The 24,379-nt window shown below is 43.6% G+C and overlaps 1 protein-coding gene across 1 annotated transcript in view; it reads left to right on the top strand.

Moving 5' to 3' along the window:
• Positions 1–24,379, top strand: part of egfra (epidermal growth factor receptor a (erythroblastic leukemia viral (v-erb-b) oncogene homolog, avian)) — a 35,255-nt gene that overhangs the window by 5,787 nt on the left and 5,089 nt on the right. Inside the window, exons 2-25 of the mRNA XM_084008570.1 lie at positions 11,431–11,582; positions 12,425–12,611; positions 12,713–12,844; positions 12,959–13,027; positions 13,239–13,357; positions 13,726–13,867; positions 14,293–14,409; positions 14,597–14,723; positions 14,820–14,893; positions 14,973–15,060; positions 15,158–15,357; positions 15,539–15,671; positions 16,113–16,203; positions 16,956–17,113; positions 17,769–17,807; positions 17,951–18,095; positions 18,347–18,469; positions 19,606–19,704; positions 20,888–21,073; positions 21,404–21,559; positions 22,458–22,533; positions 23,550–23,696; positions 23,834–23,931; positions 24,023–24,190. Coding sequence (XP_083864696.1) covers positions 11,431–11,582; positions 12,425–12,611; positions 12,713–12,844; positions 12,959–13,027; positions 13,239–13,357; positions 13,726–13,867; positions 14,293–14,409; positions 14,597–14,723; positions 14,820–14,893; positions 14,973–15,060; positions 15,158–15,357; positions 15,539–15,671; positions 16,113–16,203; positions 16,956–17,113; positions 17,769–17,807; positions 17,951–18,095; positions 18,347–18,469; positions 19,606–19,704; positions 20,888–21,073; positions 21,404–21,559; positions 22,458–22,533; positions 23,550–23,696; positions 23,834–23,931; positions 24,023–24,190 — 3,026 coding nt within the window. The remainder of the gene's footprint in view (positions 1–11,430; positions 11,583–12,424; positions 12,612–12,712; positions 12,845–12,958; positions 13,028–13,238; positions 13,358–13,725; positions 13,868–14,292; positions 14,410–14,596; positions 14,724–14,819; positions 14,894–14,972; positions 15,061–15,157; positions 15,358–15,538; positions 15,672–16,112; positions 16,204–16,955; positions 17,114–17,768; positions 17,808–17,950; positions 18,096–18,346; positions 18,470–19,605; positions 19,705–20,887; positions 21,074–21,403; positions 21,560–22,457; positions 22,534–23,549; positions 23,697–23,833; positions 23,932–24,022; positions 24,191–24,379) is intronic.

Genomic DNA, 24,379 nt, shown 5'->3' with positions numbered 1-24,379 from the left:
GAACATGCATAGTTCGGGGCTTTTTTCCTTTTCTTCAAGATAAATAAGGTTCGCTCTTTGTATTCAATACTGAGCTCCATGGATCTTCGTGTCATACTGCAAATGTATGAGATGGACGGGGGTAGTGCATGGATTAAAGGAGGAATCGCAGCAAGGGGAGAAAAAGAGGAGAGAAAAGAGAATACACATACATCAGAAGGACGGGGTGAGATCCTTGAATTCTTTTGTATTCGTGCCCTCACTTAATCACTCATCAAACTGGCTTCAGTCTGTTCTGTTCACTTTCACACACAAATTGAATATGGGAGTCTCTCAGCATTCTCCCAGAAACCTCCTGTAGGTGTGGCATCTTCTCTTAATGACCTATGGGGTCATTCTAAGGAGCAGTGTTTCCAACGGTGCTCGCCCAAAAGAGGAATCCCCTACAGGGAAAGGAACAATAGCTTCACAAACAAGTCTCCATCTCAGAATATCTCAGAAGAAAGCACTGGCTTGAAGGGTGGCGGCTGATCTCTGAAACGCTCTTCCCTAATAACATTTAGCCTCTTCCTGTGTGGTCCATTAGCCTAGTCAACCAAATGGTGCATTCAAAGCCGTGACTCACTGTTAGTGGTTTGGTCCATGGGGCACTTTATGCTTAATTTTATACAATTTTTGTAAATGAATCCCTGCATTTGTCAAAAAGCTATCGGGCTGGAGATCCAGGATGTTTAATTTGTAATTCCCTTTTGCAGTGTAAAGGGGGGGAGACTTCCTGCCTCACATCCTGATTAAAAGGATGTAGGAGCTATTTAACAGCTTTAACCTGAACGATTCTTTGATTTCCCATTAGTTTGTATTGGCTCTGGTGTTGCTTAAAGGTTTAACCTCACGCTCACACTTGTACACAATGGAAAAACATGTGATTGACATCAACGTATCATTGTTCTGCTTGACTCGACTTGAATTTACTGCAACTGAGTACTTCCCTCAGGGTTAATGGTGAATATGTTCACACCAAAAAACACTTATTACGTATATTCATTATTTATTTAATCTAACCCTCATAGTTTGGTTTGATCGTTTTCACCTTCCCAATACGTACGCACGTTTTCTTTGCCAATGCGATTAAGATATTACACGCTTCATTGCAAGGGCGTGGTAGAGTGTCAATCAAGAGCTACTGTGTGTGACTTTTCATGTACTGAAAAGAACGCCGGGCGAGTAATAACTAGTCAAACAGAAACAGGAGAGATTCTGCCTCGTTTAGTCTGGGTGGACCCTGCCAAGTACTAACTATATCCTCTGCAAGGAAGAGACAAACGACTTCAGTGATGTTGTGACCTTTTATCTCCGCTTTCAGCTGCACTTGGATGCCGCCATTAAGAGAAGAATAAATTATTAACCTGCTGATTTGATTTGCACTGTAGGCGCATAGAATATTAGGAAACTTGTTTTACAGGGAAGACTTTCTCCCAAGCACACCTACACATGTAGAATTACTTGTTAACTGCATACCTGTGTTGCCTCCAGGCCCCCGTCACACCTCTGAATGGGCCTGGTATTGACAAGTTGCAGAGTGCAAAGCTTGAATTTATAACTTACAGTCTGCCTATTATGCTAAGCTTCCCTCGGCTTCCTCTCAGGAGTGTTTGCTACAGAAAATGCTAATGAGGCTGAAAATTAGCCAATATATATATAGTGAGTTGCCAAATAAGTTAATGAGGCAACATGACTGAAAAGGAAAAGGGAAAGTGCATGAGACGGATCAGTTCTCATGCAGCCCTTGTGGCTTGTGTGGAGACCCGACTCTCCTTCCCCACAGAATCCCTAAGACTTTGGACAAAAGGCTCTTTATTCGGGACTTTGTCTTCTTTGACACAGGCTTATCTGTCTTCCCTGACCTTAACTTGCCATGTAGACATGACTTTACAGCCCAGTGTCAACAATGAGGAGAAAGGCATCCCTGTATGCTCAAAGTTATGAAGGCTGCTAAGGTAAAATATTCTATTGAGCTGTTTATGAACTTTTATATTGGACTAATGCATTTAATTCTACACACAAATATCAGTAATGAATTCATACCTTGAAATGGTACAAAGGGAAGGACATCACCGTGGCAACATGCACTTCTTTCCATTAAGTCTATGGGATTGACCCTCTGGCGACCATGAATGTGCAACATGTATTTCAACATACAGGATAAGTGAAACTGAAGAAAAATTATGGGATCTTCAAAGTCATAAATTCATAAATGAATTCAGTATATCAGTAGTGATATGTCTGTCTGAACCAAAGTTGTGGACCATCTAACTAACTATAAATGCTTGATTAGGTTGTTTTTTTAAATATGCCTTGAGGTTTGTTTCCAAAACTACAAGAACTACAATTTCCTTATAGACTGGTGAAGTATGATTCTTGGCGAGCAAATAACAGACGTCCCTCCTCATCACATCGCTGTCTGAATTATGACAACAATGAGGATAGGGCCGCTTGGCAGTGTATCGTGGCGGGGTGTGTTAGAAAAGGAAAAGAAGATGTCAGCCCTTCTCTCACCGTGCTTCCAGGCGTTTTACAAGCCAACATCACGTCTCAGGGATTTCATCAGCGTCATAAAACGTATTTCAACCCGGCCGTTTATGGATGAGATGACAGCATTGTTCATAATCCTGTAGCGGCGGGCGGGGCCCCGGCTACGGAGTCGAACGGTGATTTGTTTACCTCCCGGAGCACTAAAACATAATGTGCTCTAAACACAACACACCTTCTGTAGTACCTTTTTCTAATTGCCTCGTGCGTTTCAACAACAGCAATGCTTCGTTGAGCTCGGAATTAATTTCCTGGTGGGACTTTGAGCGGAACATCTTCATTACCACATGTTTTCATAATTGAAGCCAGAGGCCTGTAAAACTGAATTCTGCTTGCTTCACTTGCAATGTTTCCTCCCATAAAAAAAAAAGGTGGAACTGACCCTCTTATTGCAAGATTACCCACTAAACCATTAGGGAAGGCCATATACTATAAGTATGTTCCCATGCATTGATATTACAGCCCGGTGACAGTTAAAGCATTGCTGATAAATGATAAATATCTGCTGCTCTCCTTTCATTTTCATAACAAACCACTTTGGTGATAGCTGTGTCGCTAGGTGGAGAACGGGTTCCCTGGTAGAAATACCCTGGAGTGCATAGTTGGACTCGTGCCAAGCAGTAAGGATTAACCCTCTGGACCTGCCGTATGCTATATCAACAACCTCTTCCTGAGCTGATTAGAAGGAAGTCTGAGCCTTTTTTAATATAAATGCACTTGTTAGGTTTTTATCCGAGTATTATTTCAATAATCGGGCATCCGTTAGATACCCAACAGATTAAAATGCTCAAATTCTAATTGGGTTTTTAGGTCAAAGGACATGTAAACAACCCACTGGACTTAGATTCAGTCAAACAGGAGAGATTTGAAATCTGATTGTTGGACTGGCAGGGGAAACTTCATTTTCTTGGTAAGTCAGCATTACAAGCTGTATATGCTTTTGTAAATAAAGTCATCTGAAGATTTGTTCTGGGTTATCTATATTGGCACCTGGTGGTCGACTGAAACACATCCAGAATCAGATATATGTAGCTGAGAACATCATTACGTCTGTTGAGCTGTTTTTAACTGATAAGAAACTTGGATAAAGGTGAATAATAACCTGACCGTAATGTGTTCAAATGTAATCTTGTAAAACGTGAATGAATCCAGATCTGCTGAAGGAGGAAATTTAGACCAGTTTAACTATTGTTTTTTATTTTTTATCCCACTGGTATCAGACCGGTCCTCGGTATCAGCCGGTTCAGATATTGGATTTGCTTTTGGGAAGACAAAGGGTTTCGGAACCTCTCCAACCAATTATTGATGTTTGCTCTAGAGTTTTGTTTCTCAACACTTCTCATCCATTTCACTTAAAAGCTGAGATTGCAAGTTTTCTTTTGGAAACAATATTTGACGAAACAAAATCCCCGCAAGGAGAGGAAGATTGTGTGAAATGATTGAAAGCTCCAGAACAGCTACCAATGGATTTCTTTTATTTTTTTTGCCAATTATTGTTTCCAAGGTGAAGAATGAAATTTCAGTCTCAGCATGTTTGTAATTGGTGCACATGTGTAATATAAACCACAATGTTTCACCCCGATATAACAGTAATTATTGCGTTAAAGTTGGTTTTATTTTCTGCCTACTATTCAACTAGCCTATTTTTGCTCTATTTTTCCCTGGAAAGGTTTTATATCCTGGCTCCTGTACTGATTGTCCACGGTCTGGAGTAGTCATGGGAGTTTGAGTTTGTGGTCCTTGTGTTCAGCAGAGGAGCTGATAGCGAGAACAGGCTCTAGCCTGCCAAGTCTGATGCCTTTTGTTGACTGATGCAAAGCAGCCAGGCCTCAGGTTGTGCAAAAGCCCCTCTGTGGTGAGGGGGCGGCCTTGAAACAACCGCCCTCCTCAGTCATAATCATCTTAAACTGGCTAACGCATTGTTTCGGAAGCTCTGTTAACAATGTGTGATGTGCTTCTATTTTTTCAGTCAGGAGCAGGATGAGGCCCTGTGTGCTAACAATGGATGAAATCTGAGCTGTGGGCTCTTCGGAGAGGTGTTTGATTCCATTTTCTGTCAGTCGTTTTCTGCTCACTATCTCAACGGCCGTAGGAATTGTTTTGAAAATACGCCGACGATTACAACGGACTTCTCTGGGGCCCCCGAGTACTTGGCAGCGGCGCCCCGTTGCATTTCAAGCATTTCAGTTTGATGTGTCATCAGGAAGACGTAGCTTAATTCTTACGAGGCTTTCCTGGGCAAATTAAATTGGTCATGCTTTTGGCGAGTACAACGCAACATGTAACCCAATACCCTTCCAGAGTGTTGAAAATGATGAGAGCCGCCTGCTGCCCAAGCTGATTCCCCTGAGCTCCCTCTGCCCCTGACCCTTGCCCTCTGCCAGTGTGGATGAGGAAGAAACTACTCATCGGTGGATTTAAGGGCCTGCTGATGTGTAAACCAGAGGCTGAAATAGTGAGTAAGGGCTGAGCAACAGAGTGACGCTCACCAATGCAAACCCCAGGGCTTCTGTAGAATATTCCTTTTATGGGGTCTCTCTCGCTCCCTCTCTCTCTCTGTGGACACTGCAGAGTTAGCTGGAGACATGACTAAGGCAGGAACGGAGTCGCTGGCAGGCAACGCTGCGAAGCAGCGGTTAGACCTACACGCAAATGAGCCTGTCAGCAATCCGCTAAAAATAAGAAACCCCTTAAGCCGAAAGGCTGCCTCATGGAGTGTCTTTCTCCTTTGTTTAGATGAGGAGAGGGGTCCGGTGAGTGAGAGTTATCTGTTCCACCCTTGATGTGCTCCAATATGGGCCTGCTGCTCTGCACTGGGAATGCTAAAACCAACAGGGGATTCCCGAAACACAGCTGCTTTCTGCTGCTGGAATGATGTGTGAAATGTGTGGGTTTCTACGCTTGTGGTTGTTGTTTTTCTTTCTGTCTTCCTCCGCTCTTCTTTTCCAGGCATGGTTTAGTGCCGGTCGGTGAAAGGGGAGGAGGAGGAGGGGGGGTGAAAGAGAGAAAAAGACAGTGAAGTTAGCAGCAGTGTGCTCGCCGCCCACTCCCTCTCCAGTCTTCCTCCCGTGCTTCCTGTGGGATTGAAGAGGAGTATGGTTTTAACAGCGAAGGAGAAAGAAGGGAAAAGGAGGGGGGGTGGGAGGGTTGTCTTGGCTAGAATGAGCTTCAATAGGGAGAATGTCTGGATGTTAAAGAGGAAGTGGGTTTAACGTTGGAACATTTCAGGAGAATGGTGGGCGCATTATTGGAATTTAAATGGGGCCGGGGCTAGCGGAGGTTGTGTGAGTTCTGGGTAACAGGAGTGGGATTGTTTGGTGCCTTTATGGAGGACTAATGGACTTTCCAACAGGGCATGCGGGAGAATCGTCTGACTAATGATATGTATTGCTTGATTATCTGAGCCATCATGTTGGGCCCCTCATATATCGATCACAGCTGGAGAGTAATAGGAGTGCAGCTGTGTTTAACTAACTCCAATAAATCAACTTGGTGTGCAGTAATTTATTCTTCTAACATGTACGGTTTATTTATCTCTTTGGTCATGGATAGCACTATTGGGGAATGAATGCATCATTGACTATTGAGATAAATGTGCAGTGTGTTGATTTTTCACAGCGGTAGCTCAAACGATAACCAGCATGAATGCGATGAAAGCGCCTCTTGTTAGTCAGTAACCACATAATAAATGGATATTTTTTTTCCAAATTGAAGAGTTTTCTTGCTGAATTACCCCAAACCCCCCCACATTTTCTAATTAAAATCTGTGTTATGAAGCCAAGGGTTTTGCTTTTATTTGCCAAGATGTTTATCTGCGATTTCTGCCTCAACACCGATGGAGGTGATTAGAATTTAGTTTGGTGGGGCTCACATGGAATAACATCAGCAATATCTGGCATGTTTGCCTGGTGGTATTTCTATGTTGGTGTTTCACCACGAAAGACCTTTGACATCAAATATTGATTGTTCATATTGATTTTTGCAGCTTTGAAAAAAAGGGGAAAAAGCAGATTTCCCCCCCCCAGAAACAATGTCTCCATTACTGTGGATCATCCACAGTTGTCAATGTGAACAGCCAGTAAATTGCTGGCTTTTCAATGAGGCATTAAAGTGAACTAATTTCTATGACTTGAAGGCTTAGACACGCCGATCACAGTATGCAGGCCTGTGAGTACACATGCTGTATTCCTGTGTTTGTGCAGAACCTAAATCCGCGGTTTCCTCACGCTGAGGCGGAGCGTAAACATTATGATGGGCCCAAACACGGGTACCTGGAGTGTCTCAGCCACTGCTAGAGGGTGCTCTTCAGGAGCGGAGAGTAAACACTGGCCTTTTTGGTCTTTATTTGGTCACTTTGGCTGAGCTTTTAACTGACTAAACTTCACCGACTGGGCTCAAACTCCAGCGGGGGCCAGTGAACTATAGTCATAGGGGTTGAACTTTTCAGTGGTCATGTGACGTATCCACCGGGCCGCTTCATCTGCTTGTCATCTACAGCCGGCCCCTTCAGTGTTGCGTCCCCTTTGTTAGCCTTCGTGGAAAGGTCGACCACATTCATGCATCAAGTGTGAGGCTTTTTACACCCCCTTTGCTCTTTTTCTCCCACAGCTGGCTGCTACGTCCCACATCTCGTTCAGCTGAACCACAAACCGCTCTTGACTAACCCCCGCTCTTGACTAACCCCCCCCCCCCCACACTTCCTTTCCACCAGCTCTCTTTTCTCCAGGAGTACATGGAGTTACATTTAGACGACAATCGGCTACCATCTGGTTCAGCATCGCAGGGTAGCCGTCTGGAACTGACCCCCGTGCACGGATCAACTTCCTGTGATGTCAAAGGGGCTTGTGTTGCTGCGTTCACTGGGGATAGGGAGGGAAAGTGTGTGTGTGTGTGTGTGTTTGTGTGTGTGTGTGTGTGTGGGGGGGGGGACCTCTAATCCTCCGGCATCTTTTTTCTTTTTCTGAGGCCCCAAGATGTTTTCCCCTAAGGGTTTGATGCATCTCCCACGCAGAGGAAGATAGCGTTTCCCCTGTACAGAGGACAGGATATCAGGAATTTTTATGTCAAAACTACAAAGAATGTTTATCCGTCCATACACACCAGCAAAGAATGAACATGGTGACATACTTGTGCTGCTGGTTTCCTTTTTACATGACATCTGATCCCTCGTCTCCTCCTGAATCCTAGCCAGAGGAGAGGAGGAAGTTTGAACTGAATGCACATTTTTTTTTTACCCTTCATTTTACTGATAGTGGGCTTTGACAGATTTATGCCGATTTCTGGAGGTCTGGAAATGTGAGCCAGTAAAAGCAGAATGTGTATGTTTCCCCCCCCAGATCAACATCCTCCTCTGTACGTGCATAGGAGGGGGTTCACCATCATTTACTCCCAAATGAGGGAATTAATCTTGGCATTGATTTGTTATCAGCGGAGGGACACTGCAGATTGAGTTACATAAGATACTTTGCTGTAATGCTGTTGACTCGGAGAGAGAAATAAACAAGTCACGTCAGTTAGCATTGTTACTTCCCTTTAATTATGTATAAGTTTTCAGCTAATGTCATTATCAGACTCTGGACACAGCGTAATTGAATTGCAGGTAGTAAATGAGAGGAAGAGAACGCGGCAGGCCCATTTCTGTTGTCTGTAGAAAAGTAGAAAGATGATGATTTAAATGTGTAGTAAGATGGCTCAGTGGACCAAAGGAAACCATTAGATGGGTTAGAAAAGTTTTTTTTTTTTTTTTGTATCGTGTCCCTGGAAAGTTTAGGTTGCGTATGTAGACATTCGATACTTCCTTTCATGGCCAGAACAAAAACAAAGTTTCATCCAAACATGCAAATGAGACCTCAAAATGTGAATTTATGGCAGCATTTTTTCCCCTCTGCTTGTTTTTGGTACTTAACATTGTACGGTACATTTACAGCGCCATAATGTTTAGTTAATGTGCCTCAAATATTTCCCATAACTTTTGTCTGCTTTGACTTTGGGTTTAAACCCTGCTTCCCTCTTTCCCCATATTCAGCTACGTGTCCTTTCCCGTAGTTGCAGTGCAGATCCTATAGCCTCAAGAAACAAATATCTACCCACACACCCTTGACTTCCAACACTAGTCCCCGAGTAAACATCAAACGGGTGATATGCGACCGCACATTTCAACAAGCTTAGATGACTAATGATCGGGTTTATCGAGTCTTTTGTCTCGCTCTGACTGGGTGCTGATCAACGCGGCGCAATCCAGGGAATATGATGTACTCCTCACAGCGGTGCACACTGACACACATGCCGGTACACACACACACCCACCCACACACATGCATAGAGTACTAAAACAGAGATATATGCCAGACCTGCCACTCCTTCCTCACAGAGTTACCTCCTGAACATTTTGTGACGACAATCCAGCTGGAGGAAGTGAAGCAATCTCTAATTAGTCTTTGTCACAGTATCAGTTACGTCATGCAGGCCCGTCCCTCGCATTAAAGGAGATTTCAGGCGGGACGCTGTGTTTCTAGTGGATTTCATGAGTCAAAATGGAATCCGGTGTTATGGGAAAAAACGGGGTTCCCCAATTTCAAGTCTGCATGTTCTTTTACACACTCGCTGTTGTCTGTTACGACACCTAGGTACTGACTGGGAGTCGATTTGCAGGAGGCTGTGTTGTTAGGAGAAAATAAAAGTTTAGGTATATGAGGCCATATTAGTCATACCTATGTAGCTGCAGCCTGACCTTGATTCCCTCTCATTGGTTGCAGCCGGATGAGGAAGTCAGTTTATGGTCATGTAATCTCAGTTCATGTACCACCTGCAAGTGAGTTATGAAACAAGTGGACAAAGGAGAATATTTACTGTGGCTGTACTACTGCTCGCTTGAGCAATCAAACGTTTTCTTTGAATCTCTGGTGGAGAAAGTTTGTTTAACCTATATAACCCGCCTCATGAGGCCTTTTATTGCTCATCATAAATATCCCCTGAACAAAACCTCCCGACAGGAAGCAGTTTACGGTGATCCAACACACACTAACCAACGTAATGTAAAAGAATCCCTATCAGCAAACCTGTCATTCACAATGTCCAAATCCGGTTGATTAATATTCACAGCTGCACAATCATGACAAACCTTTTTGTTTATTACAGTTTGGTTTCTCAGTCTGCGTAATCATTAGGGGGCTAATTACATCTCACATGGCTCCTCTAATTAAAACGGTCAGCTTGCTGGTCTGCCTCTGTTGCCAGGGCGCGAGGCTGCTGGATTGCAGGGTTCATGTCAGGGAGAGCCCTCAGGGACAGACTAATGAGGAGGAAGAAGCGGGAGGGTGGGAGACAGCTGTTTGTGCCTAATTCTCACTGATTCGGCGCACCATCGCTGTTGGTTTTGTGTGAAATCGAAAAATAAACGGCGGAAAAAAAATCTTGGCTTGGGATACTCGTTTGACTGAGCCGAAAAAAAGATGATGTTATGTCTCTTCCTTCAATTCGGCGATTCAGAGAGGCCGTGGTGCAATTAAGTTAAATGTTATGTACAGTGTCTAGAGGTGTGTTTCAGAATTCGGAGCGCGTTGGTTTGGCTTTCTTTGCAGTCAAGAGCGGACACGTTGTGGAATGTGACCCAGGAGACATCACACCAACACCGTCATGCTAATAAACAGGAAGAAGAACATTTTGTTTTGCTCCAGCTATTGCTCAAGTTAACCAGTAAATTAAAATTTCATTATTAATGGGTGTGTGCGTGTGTGTGGATGTGCATGTTTGCATGTGTGTTGGAGGGGTGACACAGTGTTAATCACAGCTGACTCTTCAGTGCCAGACAGAACCTGTCTGACCAGCTCAAGGGACTATTGAACAGAGGAAGACGACATACATTCTCCCTTTAAAGGACCCGTATATGACTTTCAGACTGCAACAAAGCAGCATTTTGCTATGTAGAGATATAATGCTGGATGCTCGTATGCTTTTATGTGAACGTGCTCCACTGGCTCCCAGCCGCCACTCTGCAGGGTTCTCATATGGCGGTTACAGCTGATAACCCCGTCCCAAACAGCACAGTATCAGTGTGGAAATGTTTCTCTGTCAGCACGTCTGCAATAATGAGAGACATTGCTGCAACTGAAATCTTGTGTCCACCTTTAAAACATGTAAAAGGGCCTCCTGGACATATGAATGAAACTGCTTTCCTTATCCTAATACTTTTATTGCGTACGGCCAGATGGGCGTTTTTTATCAGCCCACAATTACAATCCTGTGAATCTCGTGATCAATGTCTTTGTTGCTATTGGCCCTCAAAAAAGTGCTTGGATCAGCATTTGATGTAAGCCCTAAGTTGATAAGTCATGTCAAGAACTTGCCCTTAAATCAAATATGCTTCAACTCGGCTGCAATTATGGAACCATTATGAGTAATTTTGAGATTAAGAGAGCTAAAGTTCTCCCAAGAAACATACTCACATATCTCATGGAATATGTGACACACCAACTCTTTTTTTTTCTTTTTTTTCTTCAGAAATGACACAATAGGCCTGGAGATGCTGGTCACAGTGGTTGTTTTAACTAGCCTGCATAGCAGTGGAAAGATTCAGGCCTTCGCCAGAACAAATCAAGCCAACTCACTTTGACTCATGAGCCAGAACTCGCTTCGTTGCTGAGATTTGAGTCCTATTGTAGAAGCAACCCAGGACAGTTGTTTTCCCATGAAAGTTGGCCAAGTTATGACTGTGCAGAGCAAATTCACAAACAGAGACACACACACAGTCGTATGAGCCAAGGTTGTTAAGATAAATGCTTTTGTGACATTACAGAGGATTAACAACACGTTTCAAGTAACATTTGAGTAAATCTTACACATTTTTTTTGTCTTTCCCTGCAGTATGCCAAGGCATCACCAACCGTTTAAACCTACTGGGCTCCAAAGAGGACCACTATCTGAACATGGTGAAGACCTACAGCAACTGCACCGTGGTGCTGGAGAACCTGGAGATCACCTACATGGAGGAGCATCGTGACCTTTCCTTCCTCACAGTAAGGACTGTACTCCTTACAGCAGAGGAGGCTAGGGCTCTTCTATTCCAATAAATATCATATCTCAATACCAGTGTATACACACGAGTCAGCATGAGCTCTGGTAATTCGGGAATAAATTAATCTGTATGAAACAAACACATTATCAATCACCTATTTTTGTCTCTTTACTATAATAAATACTTTGCAGATGGAAAGTAATGAGTATTTCTGAATCATCGCCCTTCCCTAGCTAAACATGCACATGACAGATGTTAGAAATTACCTAGCATCTCTTTGGTGGTCTGAATCCAGTTTGCCAGACAATCTATCCTGGATCTTCGGAGGCATCTTCCCTGCTCTTATCGCTTCAGCGCAGATAATTAAAATCAGTGGACAGCGAGTCCATAGTGACAGATTATTCAGTGTGTTTATCACATTCTGGTTTCGAGCTTTGCTAGAACCGCAGCTGCAGCTGATGTGCAGATGTGATGAGGGATCACACACACACACACACACACACACATGCAAGCATGCAGCAGATATCGTGCAGTAGTTTCAAGGGCTAGTGAGGCGGAAGTACGTCTCACTTTTTTTTTTTAATTTTCAGTGTGACAAAATCTCTGTAAATAATGTCCCCTTACTGTCGGCTGTCATAATCCGGAGTAGGGAAACTCTGCTGTTGATAAAATTGCTGATATTCACATCAAGGTCATCTACGCTCGCCGCAATAAACAATTCCAAGTGATGGCGATTCATGTTGTTGGGGCCTGAGAGGAAGACCTGCAGGGACACACAGAGGTTCATCTTAATTTGCTACTTCACCCTACAACGAGGCTTTCTCCTCTCTTTCCGTTCCACAGTCTATTGAAGAAGTGGGCGGCTATGTGCTGATCGCCCTCAACACAGCAGCCAGGATTCCTCTGCAGAACCTGCGCATCATTCGAGGTCATTCGCTCTACGAGGGAATGTTTGGCCTCGCCGTGCTGACTAATTATGAAAAAGCTACGGGTCATCGCACCAACGAGCTCCTTCTGACAAGCCTGACGGGTCAGTCCGCCTCTCCATTTCTTTGACTCTCTGTGACAGAATTTCTCCAGCATTTTATGTACTTTTTTTTCTTGTATTTACGTGGCGGTTTGCCCTCGCAGAAATTCTTAAAGGAGGTGTTAAGTTTGGGACCAACCAGCCGTGCAATGTGGAGACGATACAGTGGTATGACATCGTCAACGCTGATAACAAACCCAAAATGGTGCTCCCGTTGGCCATCACCCATCCACGTTGTAAGTCAAACATTTTCACAAAGACGGCACAGAAATTCACTGCGTATCAAAGACTTTGAAGGATTTGAAGTCAACATTTCCCGCATGTTTATTTCTAGTGTTCTGCTTTTACAGGTAAACCATGTGACTCAAGCTGCTTCAATGGCTCATGCTGGGCACCCGGTCCTCAGAACTGTCAGACCTGTGAGTTGGCATATAATAAAAAAGAATGAATATATTATTGTTGGTTAAAAGTATATCCATATATGCAAGGTGTGCTGTAATCATATAAACAGTGTGGCATCATTTGAAATTAGCAAAGATGCTCCATTTTTTTTTGCCATTGGACTCAATATGACCTCAAAATAAAAATAATCGAGTCATTCCACTGACTTTGTCCTGTTCTTATTCCCAGTAACAAAACTGAACTGTGCACAGCAGTGCTCGAAGAGATGCAAAGGGCCTTCACCCAGCGACTGCTGTAATGAGCATTGTGCCGCAGGCTGCACGGGACCGCGGCCCACCGACTGTCTGGTGAGAGGAAGACACCTTCGCACGGGGGATACGAGTAATGATATAATAAAGGAGCTGGGGAGGAGACGAGCTTAAACAGCAAGCTTTCATACTTCTGCATTAAATCCACATCCATCTAAACAAAGCCCTAAATCAGCCAGCACCTGTTTTTATGATCATAAGTATTGTTATCGCTGTCGGTACCAATGAGACACAACTGCTGATTATATCTTTCCGCTTTGGCAGTGCCGGGAGTAACGGCGTCTGCTCTCCCCTTCTCTGTGCGGCTCTCAGGACTAAGCCGAGGCTGTGGAGGAATGCAGTGTTATCATTAGTGCGGGGCTCTGTTATGGTCCCAGTGTACTGGATGACTGTTGTTTGTGCTGCAGGCCTGTCGGGACTTCCAGGATAATGGGGTGTGTAAGGACTCCTGCCCGGGCCTTATGCGCTACGACCCCATCCTGCACCAGCTGGTCCCTAACCCCAATGGAAAGTACAACTTCGGGGCCACCTGTGTCAAGAGCTGCCCACGTAAGGACAGCTAAACGTCTTTTTGACCACGATTTCTCACTAAACTGTTCACTGTTTGAGCCTCTTCCCTCTGCCGTGTGCTGGACAAGTGCCCAGGTTGTCCTTCAGGGTTGGTACATATTCAGTGGTTACAGTTTGTCTAAGTTTAATAATAAACTGTAGAAACACAGAAAAGAAAATGATTGAGTTCCAAGGCGTGTTAATGCAACAACTGTTCTTACTTAGTTTAACTTTCAGAGGTCTGTCTCCTATTACTCAGTCCGCATGTATGCTGTCAGGTCTGCAGCATTATATGTACCTATAGTCATACCTTTGTTTTGCTGAATGGCACGTTTGGAATGGTTTTGGTGTCATTCAATCAAATGCAAAAGTCGAATACTACAGGATTATGATCTAAAGCGCTTTTTATCTTGAAACCGTTCCAGATAACTATGTCGTAACTGATCACGGAGCATGCGTGCGGACGTGCAGCGCTAACACATATGAGGTGGACGAGGGCGGCATCAGGAAGTGTGCCAAGTGTGACGGACTGTGCCCAAAAGGTACGGGTAATCTGGGGACACATTCCTGACTCATGTACACTGTAAGGTTTGCACTAAGTACATTAACTTAATTATTGTGCTTTATTGGAATTCAAAGGTGTGTTCCAAAGAATGTTTCCATTTTATTGCCACTGTTACACTCACAACATACAGCTTTAATGTGATTTCTCCACGGATTGGTTCACAGTGTGTAATGGACTTGGAACCGGAAACCTGACTCACATCTTGTCCATCAACGCCACCAACATCGACACCTTTAAAAACTGCACGAAAATCAATGGCAACATTGCCATCATCCACACATCCATTCATGGGTAAGTCAAGGACACCAACAGCACTGCAGCCTTTCATGCCTGTCAATAGCCAAAGCCAGCAATAGCAGATAACATGTACCTTCTTGGTATTTGTAGGGATGCATACACCAAAACACCAAAGCTGGAGCCTTCCCAGCTTGATGTGTTTAAGACGGTTAAGGAAATTACTGGTAAGAGTGCATAAGACACGAGTTATGCATGACGTATTAAATACGGGTTTCACAATTAACGAATCATTTGTTGCTTCAGGATACTTGTTGATCCAAACGTGGCCAAAGAGCATGAGTTCACTGAGTCCTTTTGAGAATCTGGAGATCGTTCGAGGACGAACTAAGCGGTATGTTCCCCCCCCTGGATTCACAACCGCGGATTAAGTATTATCATAAATCCTTTCTCATCATCCTTTTTTCTGCTTCCACCCTTTTCCTATTCAGTGGTAGCCGCAGTGTCATTATGGCTCAGCTCGGCATCACCTACCTGGGCCTTCACTCCCTCAAAGAAATCAGCGACGGAGACGTGGTCATCCTCAAGAACCGCAACCTGTGCTACACCAACAAAAGCCACTGGAAGGGACTCTTCAAATCAGAAAGCCAAAGCACTACCATAGAGGAAAACGCTGACGTTGCCACATGTGGTAAATTACATTTTTGGTTTCCCACAAAGAGCCAGATCCCTTTTTTGTTGTTGTTTTGCTCTTCAACTCGCGATTGTGCAATGCCCATAGCAGATTTAATTAATCAAGTCTGATTTAAAAATTGGATAATTATGTGGGAAAGATCTCTTCTTGAGATGGTGTGTTTTTTGTTTTCTTTTAGTCCTGTCGAACAACACTTGTGACAGGAAGTGTTCCACGGACAGCTGCTGGGGCCCGGGCCCAGACATGTGTTTCGCCTGCCGCGACTATAGCCGTGATGGGAGCTGTGTTGACTCCTGCAACATCCTGGAGGGGTAAGGGAGGAATCTGGGTTTGAATGCCTTTTTAAGCTCTGAAACACAGCGTTCCTTATCTCAGACAAACAAACGGTCTGAACATCAGATCCTCTCTACTCTACAGTTAATTCGTTTCAAAGTCTATTTTCATACCATGAGCATCTCCAGACTAGACATCAGACATTGGGGATTTGTTATTGAATCAGCCCCATCCAAAATATGATCCAAGTTATTTTGAAGTTAAACCTCCGGTAGATTTAACACAAACACTGCAGCTGAAACGGCACGTTCGCTCACGTCTGTTTATCTTTGCAGATCTCTGTCAAACATTGAATCTCGACATGCTTACAATTTAACTTGTGCCCTCAGAAAAAAGAGGGATCAGAGAATTTCGCTTCACTTGTGACTGTTTTGAAATGCGGTGAGAATCCGTCAGCTTTGTGATTGTTTTTTTTGCAGAGAGCCGCGGGAGGCTGCCGTGAATCAAACCTGCGTGGAATGTCACCCCGAGTGTCAACGCAGGAACGGGACGGCAACCTGCAACGCACCTGTATGTGTCACAATCTGTTGGAATAATTTGCAAATGGCTTGTCTTTTTTTTGCATCAAACAAAAGTTATGCATTAAAACATTTCACCTGGGTGATTGGGACGCATAATGTAATCATTGCACCGGGTCAAAAGTGATTACTGATACATTTAAATAGGAATAAACAGAACAGATTCCAACTTTATGGGCAACAGTGTATAAAACAAACAAAAAACACTTTTATGAATTTATGAAAATGTTACCAATAAATGCTCAGAACCAAAGGGCTCCACTAATGAACGATTACGCAGCATGAAATTTCTTGCAGCAGCGTCAGCGTTGCCAATTCTTCCATCAACAGAAGCCTATTAGACCGTAATGCAACGACGCCACAAGGCGTGTTGCGTGTGGGATCATGGGTGTGGCTGTTTGATTTAGTCTTCTCTTAAATGCTCACGAGGTCGCCTTTGACTGAAAACAACAGATTCCCGCCCCGCTGTCGGAGCCGTTGACTGGGAATGTTAGGTATCATTATTGACGAGAGAAGTAGAGGAGTTTGTTGCACTGCAGGAAGTCTCAGAGTACCAGGGATGTACCGGCATAAACTAAACCACCCAACACTTCAGAGTGGGTTTTTTTTATTGCCAAACATTTGCATCTCCATGAGGAAGATGGATGCAGCTTGCTTTATTACTATGAGACAGGGCCGTTTGCATATATTTACTACTCCTCCCAAGAGAGTTGTAAACATAGTCTTTTCTTCTCCTTCTTCCAGGGTTCTGGAAACTGTACGGAGTGTGCCAACGTCCGAGACGGCCTGTTCTGCGTGTCTCGTTGTCCCCAAGGCGTGCCAGGGAAGGACGACTTGCCGGTGTGGAAATACGCCGATAAGATGGGAGTGTGCAGGCTGTGCCACAAAAACTGCACTCAGGGGTAAAAGAGAGAGAGATGAGAAGTGTTAAAATAATGATGAAATCAGACAATTTAGAAAGGATGTTGTAGAGTTTTTTTTTAATGATTTGTATTGGTTATTATTGGTTTCCATTAATTTCATTTTAATGGAGGTCTGCACTGCATTACAGAACAGAGGGGAAATAACTGAAAGCAGACCAAATGTTCACGTTGATGGACTATCAACATTCGGCCGTGGTGGTTGTTTGGTAAACTGATGGTTACTCTGGTTCAGATGCAGAAAGTACTTTTGACCACAACTGCGTGGCTACGGGCTTTTGTTATTGCCTCGTACAAGTAACATATGATGAAGATTTTCCACTAGTTTAGTGTTTCACAACATCATTGTACTAAATAGAATGAAACGGACCCCAGTGATCTTGTTTACTTGCAAAAACATGGATGCTTGGAAAGCGTTTCAGCATTCTTGCACTCACGCAATGAAATGAAATATGTTCGGAACCATAGAAGTGATTGATTTTGGTAAAGGACACTGATTGCGAAGCCTTTCCCTGATTGTTTGAGCTTCGCAGACAAACACATGGACCGATGATGGTGGATTATCAGTGTGGATTCAAAGTGATGGTACAGTTTTATCCGATTCTTTGCATTTCTTATTATTTATTTTATTTTACAGGTGCTCGGGACCCGGCCTCGCGGGCTGCCAGAGTAAAAAGTGAGTGAATACAGTAACATTGCTCATAATGGTAAAGGGTCTAAGTTTTGACATTGTAATCTCATCTCTCCTTGTTTATTGAATTCGTCAGTGTGCTCTGTTTTCTATCTGCGTTCTCAAATGGGCTCCCACCTGTCTTTCAGCTCGTCTGGCCTCTCCATGATTGCGGCTGGTGTAGTCGGTGGGCTGCTGGCCGCTCTTATTGCCGGCCTGTCTGTGTTTGTGCTGCTACGCCGACGCCACATCAAGAGGAAGAGAACCATGCGCAGACTTCTCCAAGAGAGAGAGGTAGGACGAGGGGACACCACTTGTTGGGAGACATAGAAGCAGAAAGGACTTTTATTTGGCTTGTCCATCAATAATAATATACAGATTGATCATTTACTGAGATACAAACCTGCTAATGCAGAGATAGCATTATTATAGAGATAGCAATTTTTGTTGATTTCTTCTGAACATTGACCGACGACGGCATTTTCAAAGAATAGCTTGTCCTGTTTCCGCAACAGTAAATAAGATATCCGGTCCGTCTTTTCCAGTTGGTTGAACCTCTGACTCCAAGTGGAGAGGCACCAAACCAGGCTCTGCTGCGGATCCTGAAGGAACCCGAATTTAAGAAAATCAAAGTGCTGGGATCAGGAGCTTTTGGGACAGTCTACAAGGTATTTGCATGCTTCGGGTTTGTGTCTGAAAACACCTTGCTGTCAAAATTCCACTCCAGCGCTGAGCTTTATTGAATCTGGAGCTCTGGACCGCTGCATGTGCCAAGTTTACATAACCAGCCGCCTTCACTGGTTTCGCTCATCTACATCTGTTGTCAATTTTTCAATTAAAAGACACATTTTTAGCTTGCCAGATCATGCGTGAGTGACCCCCATCTCACTTCCAGTGCTGTGTAAATGTGTCTACAGTATGTGTTAATCTCATTGTGGGGAAATTTGTTCAGGGACAAAAAATCCCTACAAAGTTAAGCATTTATTTATTTTCTTAAGGTTAAAGGTCAGGCTAAATCTCCAGAGAGAGAATGGAAGTCAACAGTCTTTTTATTTTAGAAAACATAAAATGCTTTTGAGTTTATATCTTTGTGAGGACCAATTTTTCAGTTTCAGCCCTCGAGAGTTAGGACATTTTTTGAGTAATCAATCGTTCACATATTTAAGTAAATGGTCAGTGAGGATTTATTTTAGGCTTTTAGTTGTAAGAGAGGACATCCATCGTTATGTCAAACTATTAATAATAATATCACGCTATGAAAATACTCCATTACGAGTACAAGTCCTGCATCCATCATGTTTAGTAGCAGTCCAGCATGTTACAGTAGCAGCAAAATGCAATTAAAGTATCAGTATTATTAGGTGTAATCAGAATGTTAAAGTAACAGCTGGTGGATATCATTTGACTTTACTTACTGTAAAGGAGTTTATTATATGACATTTGGTCATATACTCATATAAATACTATATGTTTTGTATGTAAACTACAGTAAACAAAAGAAGAAAAGTATAATATTATCATTTGCTATGAAAGTAAATGGATGTACAGACGCTTCAGAATTGTACTTAGGCTCAGTACTTGAGTAAATGTACTTTGTTATTTTCCACCATGGGTTTAGGGGGACTAAGGGTCCTCACAAATACAGTAGAGTAGAGTCCAAGTACTGTTTGGGAGGCTGGTTGCATTCTTGCAATACATACGCGCAAGCATCGGTAATACATTTGCATGTGTGCACTTGTGTTAACATGATGATTAAATGGTGTAATTAAAGCATGTAAAATGACAAACATGCGTGTCCACACAGGGCCTGTGGGTTCCAGAGGGAGAGGATGTGAAGATCCCGGTGGCTATCAAGGTTTTGAGAGAGGCCACGTCGCCGAAAGCAAACAAAGAGATCTTGGATGTAGGTTTACGGATTTATGTGGTCATTTTTGCAAACGTAAGCTTTCTGTAATACTGAGTCAGAACTAAAACCAAAGCCATTCATTTAATATGTTATTTCCCAGACCACTTTCTGTAAAGTGTGTGCTACTGGGGGGGAAAATGACAACTCTCTGGACATTATCGCAGTATTTTTGACTGTGTTAAAGGGGAGAAATCAGAAGTACCTTGATGTTTTGCATAAAGTGACAAGTATTGCTTCCCAAATGTCAAGTTAACTGTAATGTATCCGGTAATTTAAAGCACATGTGACTTTATTTGAAACTAATGACTACTTATTTTCCTTGTAATAGAGGACGGGTCGTGTTTCTACACGGTGACCCTCTTCCAGGCCTGTAGGAAATGGGATTAATTCATTGGAGGGCTGTGCGTGGGCGTTGGTTTGTAATCCAAGGCTGAGGTGTTCTGGAAAGGAATGCAGTCCTGTAGCCGCGCCGAGAAAAAAGCAGCCTGTTGAAGAAAAAGCAAACGGCTGAATGTGCATCTTAGGTCCTGTGATTTCGTGGTCGTGCTGCTCAGTCACTGCACATCTGGAAGTTGTCGTGGACTGTACGTGACTTAAGGGCAGAGGCTTGTTTTTAAATTAGCTTTGAAGCCTCTTCCTCATCACAAATTTTGTCAAAATTACAGAGCTCCCAACAATGAAGTGGTCATCAAACTGAACAATGTTGTCATGTAGAAACAATTAGGGGTACAATTATTTAACTCACGACAGGAAATCTACTAAATAAAACTCAGTTTGAAGTGATGTCTGCACAGGTCTCCTTGTAGAAAGCCTGTTGTTGGTGGCCAGGGAAGATTATCCCCATGTTTTTTTTTTTTTTTCTTTCATTCCCTTTTCTGTTATGACGACTGCGAGTTTCCACTGGCTGAGCCACATAGAATATGCTTGGCTGGGTATGACTGCTGCTAAGAAACTTATCACCAAACACTGGATATTCCCATAAACGTGTTTCTCATGTATCAGTTTAAATGTAGACTTTCAGCCGATGTCGCTTCAGTGGAAGAATGACTAAGCTGGGACAATTGCATTTTTTCCACTAGATAAGAGGGCAGGTTTGTTGTTTGTGACACTGACTCCTCCGTTTAATATAACACATTCAATGATAACAACGTGTTCTCTCATGTCTACATGTGAACTACAGGAGGCCTATGTCATGGCCAGTGTGGAACACCCCCACGTATGTCGTCTTCTTGGCATCTGCCTGACCTCCACCGTGCAGCTCGTCACCCAGCTGATGCCCTATGGCTGCCTGCTGGACTATGTCAAAGAGAACAAAGACAATATCGGCTCCCAGTACCTGCTCAACTGGTGTGTGCAAATAGCCAAGGTGAGAGGAAAACCTTATAAGGGCGTCAAGTTGCATGGTATGGCAGCTTCATTATCTAATTCACTTGCAATGACGGCACCATTTTTGTCATATGGGGTATGTGATAAAGGTAACTGAGTATTTCTCACGTTGTTGAGTTTTGCAACTGCGAGAAAGAACAACACATGCTGCCTTAACTGCTCAGAAATACTGTTGAACGATATGACTACATGAAAGCACTTTCAGATCTTTGATCATATCTGATCAAGCAGCGTTCCCGTGCCGTGTCAGACAGCTTGTGAACAACAGCACTGCGCTGATGTAATAACTTCATCATTTGTTTGACAAAAGGGTATGAACTACCTGGAGGAGCGCCACTTGGTGCACCGCGACTTGGCAGCGAGAAACGTCCTGGTGAGGACTCCTCAGCACGTCAAGATCACCGACTTCGGTCTGGCCAAGCTGCTCAACGCGGATGAGAAGGAGTACCACGCGGACGGCGGCAAGGTTGGAAATTGAAACGTTTAAAAGGACGTTTTTCTGCCCCACGACTTAAATTGATTTGTTGTTTTATCGTCGCCGGTTGTTGTTGCACTCAAACAGGCCAAAGAGCAAAGCCATTCATGCATTTATAGCCTGGCACAAATGTGGTGCTTGTCAGACAAATTACTTCCTGTAGATGAATGGATTTTGTTTCATGACATGACAGATGGTATTTTTGCATGTGTAGTTTTGCTCCAGATTGTATCTCATTTAAGTGAGTATAAATAATTCCATCAGAGGGAAGATTAATGACATATCAGATAACTTCCTCTTATCAGTTTTCCTTTGGGCAACTGGAAGCGCTGTTTTCCTCACAGTAAAACAAGTGTAGTGGTTGTGTTTACTTGAAAAAACACACTTCTCTCTTGTAACCAATGATAAATAATTTTTTCTTAACTTGGTATAAAATCCATTAATATGGTAGAACCTCCTCTATAAGATTGAAATCTGTCCAAAACGTTTGCATTTTCTGTAAATTTGTGGTAAAAAAAAGTCACGTTATATACAATATATGGTATAAAAAGACACTTTAATTTAACAAAGTGCTCCAGTACTTTGTGTAAAGAAGCCAAATGACTACTGATTTAATTAACCTTTTCTTCACCTCCCTTAAAATAATAAAATCCTCCCCTGCAAACACAGGCATGTAAAATGTTGCCAGCAATAATAATCTGATGGAGCACAGAGCTGCATTCATTAACAGACAGCAGGAAAATATCTCCTGTGTTTGTGTTCCAGTCAAGCTTATTGTCCAGATATACACGAGAACATCATGGTGGTGCATCTTCATAGTGTTAAGTGTTAAATTGCATTTTTGGATGCAATATTTGGAGATTGTTACATTATTGCTTTTCTTCTGCAGGTCCCAATAAAATGGATGGCTCTTGAATCCATCCTGAACAGAACATACACACACCAGAGTGACGTATGGAGCTATGGTAAGTCTATATCATCCACTTCCTCCAACCCGGCGAGGCATGAACCCTGCTTGCGATGCACATTGAGCTTAGATCCTTGTGTCACTTCAGATCCGTAAAACAGCTGGGCTTCTTCACTCCGGAGCCTCGGTGGCGGTCTCACAGGAGAAATGTGCATTCACTGCCGAATAAAGTGCTTTAATAGCAAGCGAGGCAAAGACAGGAAAAGGCATTTTTAATTTTTATAGTTTCCATGCCGACGTCGGGCCATCTGTCCGTCCTAACCAACCCTCGTGAACGCGACATCTCCTTCCCTCGAGGGAATTGAGTCAAGTTTGGCACAAAACGTCCACTCGGACTCAAGGATGAAGTGATTAAAGTTTGAAGGTCAAAGATCTCTATGCCGTAAAATCAGTAATTCATAATGTCTAAGGATAACGGATGAGGTGATGACATTTTGGGCAGGATGTAAACTGCAGCTTGTTGGCAGAGGTCTGCAACTGCAAGGCGGTAGTCGGAATTTAGAAGACATGATGAGAAGGCAGATCTTCTTGCTTTTGGGACACAGGTAGCACACACCTACACACCAGCCGTCTCAGATGGACAGTATCACCTCACACATGAACAGTGCTGCCAGCAACAGGAGCACACAGATGCCTCTGCACACACACACACACACACACACACACAGCTTTCTAGTGTGGGGCCAGCTCCATATCGTCCTTTCCCGAGGGTTTTGATCATGCCTTCCGCTCAATATGGCAAAAGCATCAGCGGTCCCTGGCAGAAGTGACGGGCTTCCTTTCCTCCTTTTTCCCTTCTTTAGTTCCTCCAACACGAAGATGCATCCTGCTAACTCCCACTCCCGCAGCCGGAGCCAATTTGTCAACATAGCTGTTTTGATACTGTGTGATATTTGGGAAGCTTTCATCCTGTCGCTCTCATTCCCCCTCTTTTTTTTTTTTCTTTTTGTCGGGGGGCAAAACAAACTGACAGTTCAACAGGTTGATATATACCAACTGTCCTCCGTTCTTTAGGCGTAACCGTTTGGGAGCTGATGACATTTGGGACCAAACCGTACGACGGGATTCCTGCCAGTGAAATAGCGGGGGTCCTGGAGAAAGGGGAGCGCCTGCCTCAGCCACCCATCTGTACCATCGATGTCTACATGATCATGGTGAAATGTAAGCTCGGTGGGCCGTGGGTTGGAGCGTTCTGTTATTCTGCTGCTGCGGCATTTCTGATTATTTTCCCCACAGTTGTTGAAGTCCCATTTTATCTTCTATCTTTCACGATGACATCCGCTGATGTGTCTGTACAGGTTGGATGATCGATGCAGATAGCCGACCTCATTTCCGGGAACTGATAGCTGAGTTTACGAAAATGGCTCGAGACCCTTCTCGATATCTGGTCATTCAGGTGAGAGTTTGCCTCAGATTTGCAGAATCTTATGTCTCAGTAACCTGTTGGACACACCAAGCTGACCGGTTTGATTTTGCTTCTGTTCCAGGGCGATGACTGCATGCACCTGCCGAGTCCCTCGGACACTAAATTGTACCGCAGCCTGATCAGCGGGGACGGCATGGAGGACACCGTGGATGCCGACGAGTACCTGGTGCCACAACATGGCTTCTTCAGCAGCCCGAGCACCTCCCGCACTCCGCTGCTTCACTCCACAGTAAGCTACTGCACAGAAAGGACACACATTTGGCCCAAAAAAACAACTAAAATGTGATTTATTTAATACCACTGCTGATATTAAGGAAACACTTTGAGAGGTGAATGATTTCCACGTTGTGGTCATGCATTTAAAATAGAAACCACATAATATTAGAATAAAAAACAACATTTCTAACTACTGCCAAAC

Source organism: Eutrigla gurnardus (genome assembly GCF_963514095.1).
Source record: "Eutrigla gurnardus genome assembly, chromosome: 4".
In the NCBI taxonomy this organism is placed as follows: domain Eukaryota; kingdom Metazoa; phylum Chordata; class Actinopteri; order Perciformes; family Triglidae; genus Eutrigla; species Eutrigla gurnardus.
This window is presented reverse-complemented; position numbering and strand designations above follow the sequence as displayed.